Genomic DNA, 20649 nt, shown 5'->3' on the forward strand with positions numbered 1-20649 from the left:
TCACACAGACACATGTGCATTAGGTAATAATCACTAGCATCAGAGGAAAGTGTGTGTGTTGCAAGCGTGTGTGTGTGTGTGTGTGTGTGTGTGTGTGTGTATGGGTGAGTAGTTGACTGTTTCCTGGCATTGGGAGGGTGTATACGTGTTTGTGCGTGTACACACACATACGCACGGGAGGTGACAGCACAACCGCAGGGCGCCCCTATGTTCCTCTGCGTGGCTTAGCTGGAGTGTAGGCACAAGGGGACTTGGAGCCTTCCCCCACTCCAGAGCCCTTCATGGCTCCCGCTGACTCCACACCAGCCCAAACACCAGGCCCAAGCCCACCCTGTGCTGGATCCCCACGAGTGCCCCCAGAACTGACAGGGACCACGGACATCAGCAAGCCCTCCCCTGAAAGGACGGGAGCTCCCCTGCCCTATTCTTATGTCAGCCACAAGCTCCCTAACATCCGACTCCTGGCCGCCCGGCCCTCGCGGTAGCCGGGGCAAACAGCTGACGGTGGAGAGGGGCACAAATATTGACCAAAGCCACTCTCAGTGTTTGCTCTCAGCACAAACACTTCCTCTTCCTCGACACATCCAGCACGGGGGACACTGACTGACAACCAGTGGATACAAAGGAGGGAGATTCTCACCAGCCCCTCCTCCCTACAGCAGTGGCAAGCATGGGCAGGCGCCTGCTACGTGCACGGTGTAGCATCCTGGGTGATCTAGCCCCTTGACCCCCCTCCCCAGGGATGGGAGCTGGTTCTGCTCACCTCTGCAGCCGGTGCCTGGAACATACCGGGTGCTCAGTAAATATTCGTGGAACGAATGCATGTATGTGCACTTGGAAGACCCTTGGAACAATTATAGTGGCAGTATTTCAGGGCTTCCCCTTCACCGAAAATTCTTAAGAGTACTGTATTAGTTTCCTATTGCTGCTGTAACAAATGACGACAAACGTCGTGACTTTATTTTTTTTTTTTCAACGTTTATTTATTTTTGGGACAGAGACAGACAGAGCATGAACGGGGGAGGGGCAGAGAGAGAGGGAGACACAGAATCGGAAACAGGCTCCAGGCTCTGAGCCATCAGCCCAGAGCCCGACGCGGGGCTCGAACTCATGGACCGTGAGATCGTGACCTGGCTAAAGTCGGACACTTAACCAACTGCGCCACCCAGGCGCCCCAAACGTCGTGACTTTAAACACAGATTTCTTGTCTTATATCGCTGGAAGTCAGAAGTCCAAAATGGATCTCGCTGGGCTGAAGTCAAGGTATTGGCAGAGCTTTGTTCCTTTCCAGAAACTCTAGGGGAGGATTTGTTTCTCTGCCTTTTCCAGCTTCCAGAGGCTGTTTTCACTGCATGCCTTAAGGCCTCTTCCTCCACCTTCAAACCATCGAGTCTCCCATCTGCCTCCCTCTGCCAGGTACAGGACCCTGATTACACTGGGCCCACCTGGGTGATCTAGGATATTCTCCTACCTCATGGTCAGCTGACTAGCAACCTCAATCCCATCTGCAAGCGTCACATCTTTGTTCTGTAACCTAACACACAAACACATTCTGTTTTTGTATGCCGGACTCCCTGAGGGACCCTTCTTCTGCAGGCTGCTGGAACTTAGCCTACAATTTGCTCAACTACCATCAAGGGGCAAAAGTGAGTTCCTTTAAGCTTCACAATCCAAACTGGCTCTCCATTGGCAGGGCTGACGGAAAAAAATATCTATAGCCAGACATTTCCACTCTGCTATGCGTTTATTTTTCTGCAGGAGAAGTAGAACTTGATTAAAGCAACCACATATACATTATTTTGTGTTATGCAAAACCTCCACTAGCGAGAAGACAAGCATTATAAACCTTCATGGACAGCCTAAGCAGGTGGCAAGTCCGGGAAGCTGGAGGCAGGAAGGGGTCTGGGGGCAAGAACAAAGCATGGCCTGGATATGGGAGCCTGGGTTCTCACCCCTGCCCAGGCCCTGAGATCCTAGCATGGCCCTTCCCGTCCTGGGACCTCAATTTCCTCATCTTATAAGTAGAAAGGGAGTCAGAATGGGCTCATCCAAGGGGAAGTTCTAGGGCCAAGCTGGAGACTGGGCAGAGCCCCTCCCCCCCGCTCTGTGAGGTCACAGTGCCCACGACTCCACTTGACCCGGCTAGATCCCACATGACACCTTCCAGGGAACGCTAGGAGGTGGCAGCAGTGGTAATCTCTTCCCCCTTGCCGACTCCCAGAGAGCCCCAGCACCATTTCCCTAGATTTCCTAGAGAGGGAAATTGATGCCACGGTCCTTGAGGAACCCCAGGGACCCGTGTGACCCGCCTGAGAATGCCAGACCCAGGAGGTGAGGACGGCAGCCCCCCTCTCTGCCCAGTTCTTTGCGGTTTACAAACTGCCTTTGCCCTCTCCTTGGAGGTGAGCGGGCGGTCACCAGCCGCACTTGACAGAGGCAGCTACTGAGGTCAGAGAGGTCTGACTGTGGCTTTCCTAAAGTCTCCCAGCCAAGGGAGTGATGGGGCAGTCACCCTTTCCACATGTGTTTATTGAGCACCTACTAAGCACTGAGCAGGGTGCTGGGGACACGGGGCTGCGCCAGGCGGAAGTGCTTCCTGCCCCCACGGAGGTCACAGTCCAGTGAGGGAGATGGTAAACGGGCAAACAAGCACCTCTGCCATCTGTCTGCCCACTTCTGCGCCCCCAAAAGGGGTGTATATCCCAAGAGGGTATACAAACCAGGGGCGCCTGCGTGGTTCAGTTGGTTAAACCTTCGACTTCAGCCCATGTCATGATCTCACAGTTTGTGAATTCGAGCCCCACGTCGGGCTCTGTGCTGACAGTTCAGAGCCTGGAGCCTGCTTCCGATTCTGTGTCTCCCTCGCTCTCTGCCCCTCCCTTGCTCACACTCTGTCTCACTCAAAAATAAAATAAAAACATTTTAAAAAATATTTTAAAAAGAGGATATACAAAACAATCTGCTGGGGTGAGGGGACAAATCATCCGAACTTCAGCATATATTTTTAGCCCACCCTCTTTTAATTTGTAGTCCTCAAGAACGTATAAATATTTGAAAAAGTAAATAATATGTTAGCACACTTGGAGCTATGCACATATATATGTGTATATGGTATTATATATATAAAATTGCTTCATAAATGTAAATACATCAGGGGAGTATGATAATAAATGTTTGGAGACCTTTGCCTTAAGAAATAAAGACAATTTGTTATCTCACATGCCAAGAGGTCCCAAGACATGTGTGGTTCCAGAGCACATTAGTTCTGCGGTTCTGCAATGTCCCCTAAGATACAGGTCCCTGCCACCTTTTTGCTCTTCCTGTTGGCCTCCTCGCCGTCACAGGCCACCAGGGTTCCAGAAGCACGGAGAAGCATGGCTGTATAGGGTGCAAGGAGAGTGGACGTTGCTTCCTGTGGGTCTCATTTTAGCAATGAGAAAGCCTTTCCCCCAAGGCCTCTATACCCAGCCCAGCCCCACACCTCACCCCGTAGGAACTGCCCCCCCCACCACCACCAGAGCCAGTCACAGCAAAGGCACTGGGAGTGTGACAGCAGGGCTTGGAGCGATCGGGATTGTCTAAAATCACATGGGGTAGGAGTGGACGAGGGACCAAAATCAGCCTCCTGCCAGTGACGGGAGCGGTTGGCTTTGCGGGGATAACCACCTGTGACTGCCACAGCAAACCGAGTCCTCTCCTCAAAACAGACTTGCGTTTGGGGTTGGTCAGACCTGGTATGTCCCTGATTCGCAGGCTGGTGGTCTTGGGCGAACTTGTCCGCCACTCAGTCTCTCAATCTGGAACGCGGGGACACCACGTTTCTTGAAAAAATTATAAAATGCGATTGTGAATCTTGTTATCCCCAGGGTCGCCCAAAGAGGCCGGAACACCTGCAGGATGGCCCAGGACGCCTTGCCAAACGCGAGTGAGCAGGGAGGGACGAGAGGGGCCCTGGGGTCTTCGTGAACAACTAGGGCCCGACGCTCAGAGATGTCAGATGGGCAGCCCGGAGTCACACAGCAAGGGGCGGGCTAGGGAGCAGGCGTGGCTGCACCACGCTCTGGGTGCTCCCCGTGTCTGTGGGCGCTGACGTGACAGGCCCCGTGCTCTCTGCAGGTGATGCCATGGTGTTGCCCATCCGCATCAACGCCCCGGCCCTGAGCCTGGCCCAGTGCGTGCTGGCCTGTATCTGTACGTATACACCGAAGAGATGCGCTGGCCGTCAACGTGGGCCTGGGTGGGGGTAAGGCCTGCACTGGGCTGCAGGGGAGGGAGGGAACCCTGGAGGACTTCCCAGCGAAGGTGGCAGGGGCGTCATTCCAGCCAGAGTCTCTTTGGTGGTCGGGGAGAGGGGATAGGAGGCAGACTTGCTGTTTGGAGGGGCTGACTGTCGGCCCTCCGCTACTCTCCCACCAGCCTGGCCCCTGAGGCCACTGATGAAGCCACGGAATGGTGTGACGCGGCGTGCCCTCCCTTCGGGCACGGGGTCTGACCACCCCCTAAAGATCAGCCTTCTATGCCAGTGTTCACCCACCCACCCCTCCATTTCCTCATCACTCAGTCATTTCTCCAGCCATCTGCCCTCATATCCATCTGCTGTAATATCCACGCACCCCATGGGTTCACTGCGTCAGCCATCGGCCACACGTACCTTTATTTGTTACTACTCACACCCATCCAGTCACCCACCCATCCGTCCTTCCATCCATCCTTCCGTCCGCCCCTCCTCTCAACCGTCTTCCTATTCATCCACCTTCCAAACCATTCTCTTACCATTCCCCTGTCTGTTCGCGTGTCTCCCACCTACTCATCCATCCTGAACCCCAACTTTTTACCTAGCTCCATGGTGGGCAACACTGGGTACCTGGGGATAAACCAGACAAGGACTCTGCCCTTGAGAAGCCCCCAGTGTCTGGGAATGGGCATCGGCACATCCCAGGCTTCGTGTGCCCCAGAGCAGGGCTATCCTGGGCTCGATTACAAAATTGAGAGGGTCTCCCAGCAGTAGGACCTCGCCTCCTGCAAGGGTTGGCTCTCCTGCCTCCTTTGCAGCCTGGATCACCTGCCTGGCCTGCTTCCTGAGGACTCAGGCTCACCAGATTCTGTTCAACAACTGCAGGTGAGCGGGGGCAGGTGAGGGGAGGGTGATGGGGGCTGGGAACACGCAGCCCGTTCCTATGGCAGTCCCCTCACTGGTCTGGATGATCCCTTGATCACCGGACCAGACCAGCCATCCCAAACCTGGCTTTTAGCATATTCTCTCACCTCAGAACCCACTGTGGCTCCCCAGGGCTCCAGCACCTCAGCCCGCAACCTTCTGGAATCCTGCCCCACCCTTTCTTTCCATGCCGCTCTCATTCTGCATCCTGTTGTGGACCCATTGGGCCAGCAAGACTAGGGTTCTCACCCCCTGGGCCCACCGTTCCTGCTCCCACCTCAGCACCAGGCACAGGCTGTTTTTCTTCCTGGCATGCCTGTCCCTTCCTTTCCCTTCACTCTTCTGTCCCACGCAAACTCCTCCCAAGTGCCGCAAAGCTTTCGCCCTCATTCATCCATTTAGAGCCTGCATCCTAAACATCTTAAGGCCTACTCTGGGCCCAGCCTTGACCCTCACCACTCCTGAGCTCCCAGTAGGGGAAGACACCAAACCCGGTGTTAAGGGTGAGGGTGGGCAGTGTTGACTCTGAAGGTCATAGGAGGAGGGGACGTTTGTTTGAGCTGAACCCTGAAGGGTGCGCTCACCGGGACAGAAGGGAGGGAACAGACAGTACGTAGCTGGAGACGGGTGTGAAAAGGACGTGGTGGACCACGGTCAGTGTATCTCTGATGGCCCCAAATGCTGGGGTGAGAGCTTTCTTTCCTCCGTGAGGCTGTGCAGTCACAGAACGTGGTCAGCATCTTGGAGGGGGTATCACTGCCCAGGGAGGGCCCTGCGCTTCAGGGTTGGAAGAGGGCAAGGGCCAGGCCAGGACTTGCTAGCCTATGCAAAACTCCACTTCACCTTGACCTCTGCTTCTCTCTTTTCCAGATGCAGGCTGCTCTTCCAGAAGCTCATGGAAAAGACAGGTGTTCTCATCCTCTGTGCTTTTGGTAAGTCTCCAGGGCCCTGCCCCTCCCAGGTGGAGGTATCCCTGCGCTCTTGCCCAACCTGGGGAGGAAAAGAGTGAAGGCTGTTAACGAGTATTGCTGTGAGGATTAAATTAACTGATGACCAAGAACATGTTTTGAACACTAAGAAAAGCGCTGAAAACTCAAGTTCTCCCCCCAACCGTGGTATGATCGTTATTACTTGTTTCTGAGCTTCAGCGGATTCCTTCCAACCACTGCTGCCACCTCCCAGGTCGCAGCTTTGCTTTCTCGAGCCAAGGAGTCTCCTCCCTCCTCTCGAGTACACTGGCCCAAGGAGGCAGGGCAGTGGGGTGGGGGTGGGGTCGAGAGAATGTCTTAGGAAATTTGAAATTCCTAGGAAACTTAACAAATTAGTTTTTTTTTTTTTTAAATAACAGCTTTATTGAGACATAGTTCACATACCAGAAAGATCACCATTCTAAAGTGTACAATTCAGTGGTTTTTAGTATATTCACAAAGTTTTGTAGCCATCGCCGTTATCAAATTCCAGTATTTTCACTGCCCCCAAAAGAACCGGGGCCCCCCCCCCCCCGACAGTTGGGTCCCATTCCCCCTCACCCCAGTCTTAGGCGACCAATCACTAATCTATTTTCTGTGACTATGGATTTGCCTATTCTGGACATTTAATATAAATAGAATCATACACTATGTGGTCTTTGTGGCTTCTTTCACTTGTCATAATGTTTTCAAAGTTCATCCATGGCGTAGCATACATCAGCATTTCCTCCTTTTTTATGGCTGAAAATAGTCCATTGTTTGGATATGCCACATTTTGCTTATCTGTCCATCGGTTGATGGATATTACGGTTGTTTCTGCTTTTTGACTACCATTAGTAATGTTCCTGTGAATGATCCTGTAAAATGTTTGTGTGGACATGTGTTTTCAATTATCTTGGGTATCTATTTAGAAGTGGAATTTCTGGGTTTTGTGGCAACTGTATGCTTAACTATCTAAGCAATTGGCCAAACTTTTTCCCAAAGTAGCTGTACCACCTTAACATCCCCACTGGCATGTATGAGGGTTCCAATTTCTCTGCCTCCTCACCAACACTGGTTATTACCTGTCTTTAATTTTATGGGGCGCCTGGGTGGCTCAGTCGGTTGAGCGGCCGACTTCGGCTCAGGTCATGATCTCACGGTCTGTGAGTTCAAGCCCCGCGTCGGGCTCTGTGCTGACAGCTCGGAGCCTGGAGCCTGTCTCGGATTCTGTGTCTCCCTCTCTCTGACCCTCCCCCGTTCATGCTCTGTCTCTGTCTCAAAAATAAATACACGTTAAAAAAAATAAAAAAAAAATTTTTAGCCATGAAGTGTGGTACCTCATTGTAGTTTTTATTTCATTTGTCTAATGGCTAATGATGTTAAGCACCTTTTCATATACTTATTGGCCAATTATAGGTCTTCTTTGGAGAAATGTCTATTCAGTCTTGGCCCATTTTTAAATTGGGTTGTCTGTTTATTATTGAGTTTTAAGGGTTCCTTGTATGGTCTGGATAGAAGTCCCTTATCGGATATACAATTTGCAAATATTTTCTCCCATTCTGTGGGTTGTCTTTTCACTTTCTCTTGATGGTGTCCTTTGCAGCACAAATTTTTTAAATTTTGATGAAGTCCACTTTATCCATGTTTTCTTTTTCCATAGGTAATTTAATGTCAGGTGCAAGAAACTAGTGCTTAACCCAAAGCTATAAAAATTTACTCCCACTTTTTCTTCCAAGATTTGTATAGTTTTAGCCTTTACATTTAGGTCCATGATCCATTTTTGAGTTAATTTTTGCATATGTTGTGAGGTAAGAGTCCAACTTTGTTATTTTGAATGTAGATATCCAGTTGTTCCATTTATTGAGAAAACTATTATTTCTCTTACTGAATTGTCTGCTACCCTTATTGAAAATCAATTGAGGGGCGCCTGGGTGGCGCAGTCGGTTAAGCGTCCGACTTCGGCCAGGTCACGATCTCGCGGTCTGTGAGTTCGAGCCCCGCGTCAGGCTCTGGGCTGATGGCTCAGAGCCTGGAGCCTGTTTCCGATTCTGTGTCTCCCTCTCTCTCTGCTCCTCCCCCGTTCATGCTCTGTCTCTCTCTGTCCCAAAAATAAATAAACGTTGAAAAAAAAAATTAAAAAAAAAAAAAAAGAAAATCAATTGACCATAAATGTGAGAGTTTAGTTCTGGACTCTTAATTTTACTCCTTTGATCTATGTGTCTATCTATTTGCCATCTATCTATTTGTCTATCTATTTGCCATCTCTCTATTTGTCTATCTATCTACCCTGGATTAATTGCTATAACTCTGTAATAAGTTTTGAAATCCAGCATTATGAGTTCTCCAACTTTGTTCTTTTTAAATTGTTTTGGCTATTATAGTCCCTTACATTTTCATATGAATTTTAGCATCCATTTTTCCACTTCTTAAAAAAAAAAAAAGGCCATAGGTATTTTGAGGGAGTTTGCATTGATTCATAGATGAATTTGGGGAGTAGTGTCACCTGAACAATATTAAGTTTTCCAATCCATGAACATGGGCTGTCTTTCTATTATTGATATATCTCTATGTTGTCTTTAATTTCTTCTAATGATGTTTTGTATCTTTTAGAGTGCAAAGTTTATACTTCTGTTGAGTTTATTCCAAGTATTTTATTTGTTGAGATGCTATTGTAAATTGAGTTGTTTTCTTAATATCATTTTCAGATTATTTATTGCTTGTGTTGAAAAATATAATTGATTTTCATATACTGATCTTGTATCTGGCAACCTTGCTGAACTCATTTATTGCTTTGACACTGAGCATGACATCCAGTCTTAGATACTTTAAGATTCTGTATGCAAGGTTGTGTCATCTGCCTTTTATTTCTTTTTCTTGACTAATTGACCTGGCTAGAACCTACATGACAATGTTAAATAGAAATGGCAAGAGTAGACATAATTGTTTTGTTCCTGATTTTAGGAAGAATGCATCCAATATTTTACCATTAAGTGTTTTTTAGCTGGGGGATTTTCATAAATGGGCTTTATCAGATTGTGGGAGTTCCATTCTATTCCTGATTTGTTGATTGTTTTATCATTAACAATGAATAGGTTTTAAAGAGCTTTAATAATGGCTTGAATGGTAGGATTTAAGGCAACACAGAGACTATAAAATACGGGGAACATTATCCCATTTTCTTCTCTTCATCAATTATCCCCAGTAGAATTGGAGCAGGGGAGAGAGAGGGGACATGGATTATTTGGTTTATGTGAAACACTCTACATATACGATATCATTTGATCATGAAGTGGATATTACTGTTGGTCCCATTTTAGGGGGAAGAAATTCCCAGAGGAGGAAATTGAGGTATAGAGAGATTAAGTAAATTCTTCCAAAGTTGTACAATGTTAGCAAGTGCCAAAGCTGGGATTTGAGTCTAGATGCCTTAACTCCAGAGCCTAAGCTTTTAACCTTTCATCTTAAATGTCTCACTCTCATTCTCCTGGCCCCACAGGATTCTGGATATTTTCTATGCACGTACCGTCTAAAATGGAAGTCTGGAAGGTAAGTGTGTGCTCTCTTCAGGCCTCAGCACTGACTGGCCGCACCCCAACTAGTCAATGCTGCCTACATCAGCTTCTCTCACTCTCATCACATCTGGAACCTGATCAGTTCCTGACTCGTGCCAGCCCCAAATCTCTGTCTTTGCGATGCCACCCACCTGGAACCCATCTCTCTCACCAAAATGTGACTTTAAAGACCAGATTCAATAGTCCATCCTACAGAATGGCTCTCCTGCCTCTTCCTCCCAGAGGTGACCTATCTTTCCTTTATCAAATCTCCCTCCTAGAGAACGATGGTGAGAATGGAACACAATTCTCTCTACTCAAGGCGGTTTGTTCTGTTCAAATGAAATAAGATCATCTGCTTTGTGGTTCCTGGGGAGAAAGGAGGAGGAAATCATGGCTAGCGCTCCCTGTCAGAGGACAACAAAGAGTCTCAGAATGCTTAAGGAGAAAAGAGATCTGATGAGCTTGTCCTTCCCTCTACTCTTTTCTCCTTATAAACTCCTTCATATACTTCAAGATCCAGCTAAAATGTCACTTCCCCCAGAAATACCAGGTGGAGGGGATGACATTCCCCTTTCCTCCCACAATTTTCTCTAATCATGAATGCAACCAATGGCATTTTCCCAACTTTTTTGGGTGCTCTTGAAGGCAGAGCCACATCTAATTCACTCCAGTGATGTCCACCTCAGGACTGGGCAGAAAGTTGCCACTATCAGTATTGGTTAATTGGATGATCAGATGGAAATGTGGAATGCATGAGACGATAGAAGTGATGGATGTAGGGATGTGGGAAAATGGCTGGGGGGATAGATGGATGGATGAATGGAAGACTCAATGGATGAGAAAATGAACAGATGGACAGATAGGAGGGCAGATTAGCTATATGAATGGATAAATGGATGGATGGATGGGTGGATGGATGGATGGATGGATGGACAGATGTTTAATGGGAGTTTGGATAGATGGGAGGATGAAGTGATTGATGAAAGGGTATTGACAATATATAAGGTAAGTTATATGAATGGGAGGGTGGATAGGAGGGATGAGGCAGGTTGGATAAATGGAGGAGTATATGTGTGAGAAAGGGTAGTTGGATGGGCTGGTGGATAGGTGGAAGGGTGGATGAATGTGGATTTGGATGGATCGACTTAAAATGGAGGATACACTGGATTTTGGATAGATGGTAGGTGAGTGGATAGATGGAAGAGTAAATGGGAAGGCAGATGAATGGATGGATTTATGGTTGTGGGAGATTGAATGGAGGAAGTTCTATTGGGCCCAGATGAGGCCATCTGAAAAAGATCCCTTGTTTCTGCAACACCCTACCAGGATGACAGCATAGATAGTCCACTGCAGAGCTTGAGGTAAGAAGAATCTGCTAAATAATCTTACTATCACCTAAAAACCAGAACTATATCCAGGACCTGTAAGGTATTGGCTAAGAATGTGGGCTCCACAGTCAGATAAACCTAGGTTTAAATCCCAGCTCCCATACTTCCTACTTGGATAAACTTTTGCAAGTCACTTCACCTCTCTGGGCCTTCAACTCCTCATTTATGAGATGAGATATAACACCCACCTTGCTCTGGGTAATTATGAACGTTAAAGATGTCAACTGTCCTGAATAAATCACACTCAGCAAGTGGAAGCTGAGAAGAAATTTTAACCAACAGTATACCACCTGGTGGCATCATCCTTAACTGCAAACAAAATAGGAATATTTGGAAGGAATGAGTTAAATTTAAAGATATTCCAAGTAGGAGGAAGAGACAAGAACCTGCTGGGTAGGGCCAGGGATGGGCCCAGAAGAGTGAGGAAATGTGAAGCTAGTTCTTTGTAGGTTGACTGACACAGATAGAAGCTGAGGGTGACAATAGCAGCATTGCAAATCAGTCACTCCATGTTCTCACTCCTTTCTTGTAAGAATGTACCAGGAGAAGGTGCGGCATCACTCTGGGGAAATCCAGGACCTCCGAGGTAACATGACCCAACTCATTGCCAAGCTCCAGTTGATGGAAGCCATGTCAGATGAGGTGAGATACTGGCCATTCTGCTCCCAAACATCTGACTTCTTTGTTTGATGCCCTTCTTCCTATTTCCCAGCTTTTGGTGGAGCACATCCCCCAATAATTTCCTGGGAAAGAGTTAAATAAGAGGCATATTAATTTGCTTAGAACTTGCACATTTGGAAATATCTTTATTCTACCCTTGCATTTGATCGATAGTTTGGCTGGGTATAGAATTCTAGATAGGAACTATTCCCCTGAACATTTTGAAAGAATTCCACTGTTGTGTTCTAGTTATACTGCTGCTGTTGAGAAGTCTGTTAGTGCTCTTATTATTGGTCCATTGAGTTTTTTTTTTTTTTTTTTTTTTTTTTTTATCTCTGGGAGTTTGTATGGTGTTCTTTTTATCCACAGTGTTGCATATTTAACCTGCTTGGGATTGGATTGCTGAGCTTATTGGATCTGCAGATTTATTTCTTCAATAGTTGCTAAAAATGCTTAGCTATTGTTTCTTAAAATATTGTTTCTTCCCCATTATCTATCTCCTCTCCTAGAACTCCAGTTACATCTATGCTAGCCTGTTAGAGTGTGTTCCACATAATTCTTATGCTACTACCTGATGTGTTTGATTTTCATTCTTTTTCTCTATGTGCTTGAGTTTTGATATTTTCGATTCACATTTAAGTTTGCTACTAATCCTGTATTCTGTTCTGTCCAATCTACTGTTAAATTTTTCCATTAAGTTCTTAATTTCATATATTGCATTGTTTTAGAATACATATTTGATTCTTTTCATAAATTTTAATTCTATGGTGAAATTCTCCAACATCTTACCTATGTCGTCCATTTTTTCTTTCTTTTATTTAATATATTGTTGTAGTAATTTTTATATCCTTATCTGCTTAGTCCAATATCTGGATCATCTATGATCTTTTTCTATTGTTGTTTTTCTTTGGAGTATCAATCATATGGTATTGTCTTTTCATGTCCAGTAATTTTTTAGTGTTTTTCTGGACATTGTATACAAAAGAACTCTGTGCTCCAGATAGGTATAACTTCAACTAGAGAGAGTTCCCCATTTTCTTTATAAGGAAGATGAGTACACTTATCACTTCTATGTAGATGTTCATTGAGCTGTTTCAAACCTGGGTGGCAATTTGTGTAAGATTTAGTCAGATGTTTTCAGCCTAACCCTTTAGTGCCCTTCCCATGCAGCTTCAAACTTTTGGTAGATATCTTGATGGGAAAGACTGACCATATGTCGGAGGATTCTCAAGTCTCCAATTAAAAAAAAAATTAAAAAAGTTTTTGTTTTAAATTTATTTATTTAATGTGAGAGAGAAAGGGAGTGAGCACGAACAGAAGAGGGGCAGAGAGAGTAGGAAAGAGAGAATCCCAAGCAGGCTCCACACTGTCAGCAACAGAGCCTGATGCTGGGCTTGAACTCACGCACTCTGAGATCACAACCTGAGCCGAAATCAAGAGTTGGACACTTAATGGACTGAGCCACCCAGGCACCCCTCTCAAGTCTCCAATTTTGTCTCCCAGCCCTGCATGAATGCAAAATCTGCAGCCCTAGTGGTAACCTTCTCTGCCAGGGGCAAGCTTGGATTCTCAGCCTCTAATTGTGCCCATAATTGGTTTAGTGCCTCCAGGTGCGGCTACAGTCTCTCAGTATTGATTCACCACTCCTTCTAGGGCAGCGGTTCTCAAAGTGTGGCTCCCATATCAGGAACATCAGCATTACCTGGGAAAATGTTAGAAATTCAAATTAATGGGCCCCCTCAGACCTACTGAGGATGGGAGCCAATCATGTATGTTTCAACAAGCCCTCCAATGTTTCTGATATATACTAAGAAGATGTTTGTAAGGCTTTAATCTCTTGCTTATTTTGTTTTGGGGTCCCTTCACGGAAAGGGGCTTGGTTTCTAAGCATTATGAGACTGGGAAGTTTTAATATGTCTTTCAGAAGCTTTCAAGTTAGCTCTTTGGCCTCTTAATAGTTCTGGGTTTCAGTTAACATCTTATGGGGAAAACTGTTCAGGTTTGAGGTTCATCAAGTCTCCAATTTTGTCCTTTTAGTCCTGTGTGTCTATTAAAGTCTTTGCTGCTTTCTCTTTCACCAATAGCAGCCATTGTCCAGCCTATGCCCATGTCTTCAGCCCATGCCCAGATCATGAAATGCCCCCAGGCATTAAAAAATTGTTCATGAATTTCGGAATGGTTCTCTCCTCTCTAGAATTTTAATACATCTGGTCCTCATTGCTCCCATAGCTCAGTGGTGGCTTTACAATATGATTTCATAAACTATCTGGTTTTACTAGTTGTTTTTAGTGGGAACATTGATCCTCTGTAACTTACCATATCTTCCCTGGAAGCCCTACATCTCACCTTACATCTTAAATGTCATGATAATTTGCCTATGGGCTAGCTACCCTTGGGGCCCTTTCAATCTGGAAACTCATGCCCTTTAGTCCTAAAAAGTGTTCTTTAATTGTGTGATTAAATGGATGTATCCCCTCCCAGCCATATTTGGTTTATTCTCATTTTTGAAACTCCTATTATTTGGATGTTAAATTCTTGAACTAATCCTCTTTCTCTCATTTCTTCCTGTTTTCTTCTATTTGTTATGATATGAGAAAATAGTCTCAGCTTTATCTTCCAAAACTTCTATTGAGTTTTTCATTTCTGCTAACATAGTCTGAATTCCTAAGAACTTCATTTTTGCTCTCTGGGTGTTCTTTTTCATAGATCCATATTCTTGTATTATGGATACAACACTTTTTCTTACCGTTTGGAGCTTAGGCAGGTCATCAACCTTTCTGAGTTTCCATATCAACAAATCCCTGCCGTGTAGCACCGTGGCTGGTTTAGTTACTACTGCCACATAGCAAACCACTCCAAAACTTAGTGGTGCAAAACAATTGTTTTATTATGCGCAGAGATTCCGTGGGTCAGGGATCCAAACGGAGTGCAGTGGGGATGGCTTGTCACTGTTCCACAATGTCTGAGGCCTCACCTGGGAAGACTTGAAGGCTGGGGGTGACTTGGCATCTGGGTCTGGACCCATCTGGAAGCATCTTCACTCACATGTCTAGAAGTTGACATTGGCTATCAGCTGGGAACTCAGGGCTGTTGACTAATGCAACCATAGGTGGGCGCTCAGTGTTGTGTGGGCTTCCTCACAGCTTGGCAGCTCCAAGAATGAGCCTCCCCATGAAATAGAGCTGTATCCCCCTTTAGGCTTAGCCCAGAAGTCACACGGCATCACCTCTGCCATAGCCTCAGGCCCCCGCAGACTTATGGGAGGGAACCTTAGCCCCAACTCTCAATGGGAAGAGTGTCAAAGTCATATTGAAAGAAGGGTGTGGAGTGGGAGACCTGGTTGTGGCCACAGTTTTGAAGAGTCTAATTAAAATAATAGCCAGCATTGGGGCACCTCGGTGGCTCAGTTGGTTAAGCGCCGACTTTGGCTCAGGTCATGATCCCACAGTTCGTGGATTCGAGCCCCGCCTCAGGCTGTGCTGACAGCTCAGAGCATGGAGCCTGCTTTGGATTCTGTGTTTCCCTCTCTGCGTCTGCCCCTCCGCCACTCGTGCTCTGTTTCTCTCTGTCTCTCAAAAATAAATACACATTAAAAAAAAATAGTGGCCAGCATTTACTGAGTACCAAGCATGCTAAGTGCTTTGCAGCCTTTATCTGGCAGGAGAGTGTAGTAGCTCAGAGCCCAAACACTGGAACCAAACTGCTCTTACCAGCTGTGTGACCTTGGACATCTTACCCTTTTGTGCCCCAGTATTCTCATCTTTAAAATGGAAGTGATAACAGCACATACCTCCTGGGGCTGCTGTGAGGGGATAAGAGTGAACTTCCGTGACACTGAGGACAGTCCTGGCACACGGTAGCAGCCTTACAAGCGTTAGCTCTAGTCCTCACAGCGGCAGGAGGAGGACGTAATTATCATCCCCATGTTACAGACAAGAAGGTCAAGACTCAGAGGGGCGGTAACTAGCCCAAAGCCCCACAGCGGTAAAAGTCTGTCTGACTCCAGACGCCCTGCCCTTAACTTCCCTGAGACTCTGGTCCCACGTGTGACCCCGTCGTAGACCCGGTGGGTGGGGTAGCGATGGCACCGTGTCACCCGGGCCTCCTCACAGTGTAGTGACCGGTGGTCTTGTGCCAGGACCAGCCACGGCCTCCACAGGCAGGGGTAAGCAGTTAGGGACACGAGGACACCTGCAGCCACCTGTCACCGGGTGCGAACCCGCACGTGGACAGGATCTATAAGAATACACCGGCACACGGTTTGTGTTTTCTGCCTTCTCAGCAAAAAATGGCCCAGAAAATAATGAAGATGATACAAGGAGATTATATTGAAAAGCCAGACTTTGCCCTAAAGTCTATAGGTAAGCGACTCCCCCTCACCGCCCCCGCCCAACAGCCTGCCTCAAGGGTCCTCAGAAACTCTTCAGTGGGTGGATTTCAGTTCTGGTCTGGTATCCTCTGCTCCTGGCAAGTTCATGCTCAGAGCTAGCCTCTGCCCCCCAGACGACTTTTTTTTTTGCTACAATTTTCTATTTTCTCTAAAGGGGGCTGAGGTGGGGAGGGGAGGCCCTCCACTCCCCCCCCCACCCCGCCCCGCATCTACTCCCCCCCACCCCGTCCCTCCACTCCCCCCCCCCCCCAAACCCAGAGGCCGGCAGAGCCGGGGAGACTGACCGTCTAAAAAAACCAACGCAGGCCCAGTTGTAGTTGGGAATCAGTGTTGCGGGAAACCGAAGCAGGTGACTGGCATGGAGGGGACCTGGGCAGAGACCTGTGCGGAAGGATGTTTGAGTTGAGACCTGGCGAGGAGGGAAAAGTCTTCCAGACCCAGGGGAACCCATGTGAACGGTCCTCCTGTGACAGCGCAGCAGGAGTGGGGGGGCGGGGGGACATGCGGAAGGAGGAGAGGTGGGGCCGGCCAGGCAGCACCAGCTGACCCAGGCCCAGGGGCACGTGGGGTCAGAGGGCACTGGCTTACACTCTCGGGGCCTCACTCGACCTCTCAGAGCCAGAGTGCCCTCCTCTGTGAAGCAGGTACAGCAAGAGCCACGGAAATAATAATGAGGCTGGCTGGAAGGACTTTGTTGTATTGACTCACTTCAACCTCACAACAGCCCCGTGAGGTAGGGGGGTGTTACCACGATTATGGCTTCTATTATTCCTCCCATCACCCAGGGAACGTCTGAAGTTTACAGAGGGCCAGTGACTCACCTAAAGTGTTCGCCCGGCACGTGCTCAGTGCCCAATCTGACACCGTCACTCCCACACAGGTGCCTCCATCGACTTTGAGCAAACGTCTGCCACATACAACTACGACAAGGCTCGCTCCTGCTGGAACTGGATCCGGCTATGGAACTACGCGCAGCCCCCAGACGTGATCCTCGAGGCAGGGGGAATGGGGGGACTGGAGGGGGAGTGTCAGGGTCCTGGGGGCAGGACCTGGAAGCAGACACTGGGGTCCGCACAAAGTGGGTGGGGGCCCGGTGTGGGGCTAGGGATAGGAACAGGAGACAGAGATGCGATAGGGGCAAGAGGCAAGAATAGACAGCAGGAACCACCGGGGGACTGGGCAGGAGCAGGGGCGGGCGCCGGGCAGGGACAGTCTGCTTTGGCACTGGAAGGGGGCCCTTCAAGACTTGAGGGTCAAGGAACCCTCGCAGCCCCAAGCAGGCCCCTGCCTGCCCTGCACTGGGCTGACGGGAAGGTTCATTCTTACTGTCAGCAATCAGGGGAGCTTCCTGGAGTTGGTGGCGCTGGAGTCAAGCTTTGTAGATGGAGGGATCCGGCTCACCCAGGAGGCAAAGGAGGTCTAGGGTAGCCAGGGTGGGATGAGGAATTCACCTTAACCCACCCACCCAGCATAGCCCCCATCGCACCTGCCCCTTCCAGCCCAACGTGACACCCGGCAACTGCTGGGCCTTCTCGGGTGACCGAGGCCAGGTGACCATCCGAATGGCCCAGAAGGTCTACCTGTCCAACCTGACGCTGCAGCACATCCCCAAGACCATCTCACTGTCGGGCAACCTGGACACTGCTCCCAAGGACTTTGTCATTTACGTGAGCACGTCCCCACAGGGAGCAATGCTTAACTAAGGAGACAGCCTCGTCTGGTGGGATTCCAGGCACTCTGTCGGCACAACCCAAGCAGGCTAGAGGGGCTGGATGAGGCTTAGTTAAGGCTGAGAATGGCCAGGTTCGGCGTTGATCACAGCCTTTAAGGATAGGAGATAAACAGCCACTTTATTTCAACCCAAGCTTTTCAGAGCCAGTTTAGTCTTCAGAGACACTGATAAGGAAACTGAGGTCCAGAAAAGGGTCAGGGAAACACCCAAAACCTACAACTCAGTGGCATAATTAGAAGAGGACCCTCAGCCTTTTGATTCCCAATCCAGTGCTCTTTCCTATCTATTCCTCTGTGCTGTGATGCAGTGGTGCCCAAAGAGGTAGGGAGTTCCCCATCCTGGGAGGTATGCAAGTCTCAGCTGGAGAGGGGCAACACCCTCTGAAGGCCCTGCCCGTACCTGACCCTTTTGCCTTGGTTCTGGTTCCATAGGGCATGGAAGGCTCTCCCAAGGAGGAGGTGTTCCTGGGAGCATTTCAGTTTCAGCCGGAAAACATCATCCAGATGTTTCCGCTCCAGGTACCTGAGAAAGGCTGCCTACGTTGAGCATACATGTGCACCATGTGCAGGGCTTTCCCCAGGAGCCCCATTTCATCCACCGACAGCCTCGCAGTGCACACTTGTCACTAACTCATGTGACAAACGAGGAAACCGAGGCTCAGAGTATGGAGCCACTGCCCAGAGCCAAAAGTGGGACCCGGAGGAGACCTGTCCAGCTTCTAGCAGTGCATTATCTCCCTGATTTGCCCAGGAGCACTCCCGTGGCAGTTCCTCCCGTGGCAGTTCCTCCTGTGGCAGTTCCTCCCGTGGACAGGAGCTCTTGAACAGGGGGACCACTTTAGCATCTCTGTACTGGGAGGCCCCATCATCAGCACCTGATCTAACCACAGCAGGGCAAACTGAGGCCTGAAGGGGAGGGAGTCGGGGACAGGAGCAGGACACAGCGGGGTGGCTGCTAGGATGGCCCTGAGACTCAGTGGAATGTCAACACTTGGGAATCAGTGATACTGCTCCAAATCCTGGTACCACAAATCTGCATGATCTTGGGCCATTCCCTTCGTCTCTGCGCCTCAGTCTCCCCTGGTATAATTCCCTGGAAGGTTAAGAGCATCCAGAGAGATCTCAGAGGCCAAGCCCCAGCTTCTGCACCGGGCTCTGTCCCCTCTCAAGGAGGAGGCATGCTCACCGAGCATCTCCTACAGGCCAGCTAGCTCCAGGGTCTGGTCTCATGGGAAGATATTACCGCCCCCCCCAGCCCATCTTACAGAGCGGGGAAACTGAAGCCCCAAGAGGGGCAGTGACTTGCCCCAGAGTCCCACAGCCATCTGTCCAGGGCCCCGAGGCTGGGACACTTTCCCCATCACAGTATATCTGTCTTTCTCACCTCAGTACCTTCCATCCCAACCCCTGAGTACCAACTTCCTGTGAGGCTTCGGGACAGTTCATTCCGCTCTCTGAGCCTCAGTTTCTCCACCTGTGAAATAGGAGGGTTCCCTTCCACTCCCAAACACCTCTCTGGACAGGCAGAGTGGAGGCCAATGGCCCCATGTCTGTGACTCTTCCAGAACCAGCCTGTCCGAGCTTTTGGTGCCGTCAAGGTGAAGATCTCAAGCAACTGGGGGAACCCACGCTTCACCTGCCTGTACCGAGTGCGCGTGCACGGCTCCGTGACCCCACCTCGACAGCTCTAGAGAGCAGCCTGCTCAGAGCTCCTACCCAGAGAGAGATTAAAGTTTATTCTTTGCAGCCCAGCCCAAGTCGGAATGTCTTTTTTGGCTCCAAAGAGTGAGGGTGGGCTAGCATGTGATGTCTGAGGCCACACTTAGCGATTCTCAGTCTCATCCTGGGTGTCCAGGCACCCTCGCAACAGCCCCATGAAGCCCCATTTCACAGATGGGGACAGTGAAGGCACTGAGCAAAAACTTGCCAGAGGTCACAACTCACAAAGGGCAGCACCAGGATTCAAACCCAGCCAGTCTCATCCTTGTACATACGTCATCTCCTGGCTTCGAGTCATGCTCTGCCCCTGACCAGGGGTGACTTTGGGCAAGACCCAGCCCTCTCGGGGCCTCACTCTCCAGGTGTACAACAGGAACAAGATTATGGCTGTTGTATTAGATGAGGTGGGAGATGAGAGGTCCCACCCTTGCCCAGCACAGAGTGTTTCAACATTACACAGACCATTTACTGGGTGGCATCAGACAGGACACATACCCTCTCTGGACCTCAGTTTTTCCAGGTATACACATATCTATTCCATGTTGTGCCTCCAAAGATAGTGTGTAAACAAAGTAAAAAGACAACCCACGGAATGGTAGAAAATATTTCAAATTATATAAGGGATTCACATCCGGAACATATAGACTCCTAAAACTCAACCACCACCACAACAAAAAAATCAATTCAAAAATGGGCAAAGGGGGCGCCTGGGTGGCTCAGTTGGTTAAGCGTCCGACCCTTCATCTTGGCTCAGGTGATGATCTCTCATTTCATGAGTTCGAGCCCCACATCAGGCTCCGCGCCGACAGCAAGGAGCCTGCTGGGGATTCTCTCCCTCCCTCTCTCTCTCTCTGCCCCTCCCCCACTCGTGTTCTCTCTCCCCCCACCCTCTCTCAAAATATATAAATGAACTTATAAAAAATGGGCAAAGGACTTGAATAGACATTTCTCCCAAGAAATATGCAATGGCCAATAAGCACATGCAACGTCACTAATCATTAGTGAAATGCACATCAAAACTCCAGTGAGATCCCACCTCACACCCATTAGGATGGCTACTACAAAACAAAACAAAATCAATGCTTATTGTTGATGAGGA

At 48.7% G+C, this 20649-nt stretch overlaps 1 protein-coding gene across 1 annotated transcript; it reads left to right on the plus strand.

Annotated features, from left to right (window-relative positions):
- The first annotated feature begins 2132 nt into the window (after positions 1-2132).
- SUN5 (Sad1 and UNC84 domain containing 5) lies at positions 2133-19582 on the plus strand. The gene is made up of 13 exons (XM_040447336.1): positions 2133-2331; positions 3867-3925; positions 4117-4191; positions 5053-5119; positions 6029-6090; positions 9605-9654; positions 10989-11023; positions 11584-11692; positions 15993-16071; positions 16981-17096; positions 17600-17767; positions 18264-18350; positions 19397-19582. The coding sequence occupies exons 1-13, from the start codon at positions 2267-2269 to the stop codon at positions 19520-19522; spliced, it is 1098 nt and encodes a 365-aa protein (XP_040303270.1). The 5' UTR covers positions 2133-2266; the 3' UTR covers positions 19523-19582.
- The last annotated feature ends 1067 nt before the right edge of the window (positions 19583-20649 follow it).

Source organism: Herpailurus yagouaroundi, unplaced genomic scaffold (genome assembly GCF_014898765.1).
Source record: "Herpailurus yagouaroundi ecotype Mexico unplaced genomic scaffold, PumYag 196, whole genome shotgun sequence".
NCBI lineage: Eukaryota > Metazoa > Chordata > Mammalia > Carnivora > Felidae > Herpailurus > Herpailurus yagouaroundi.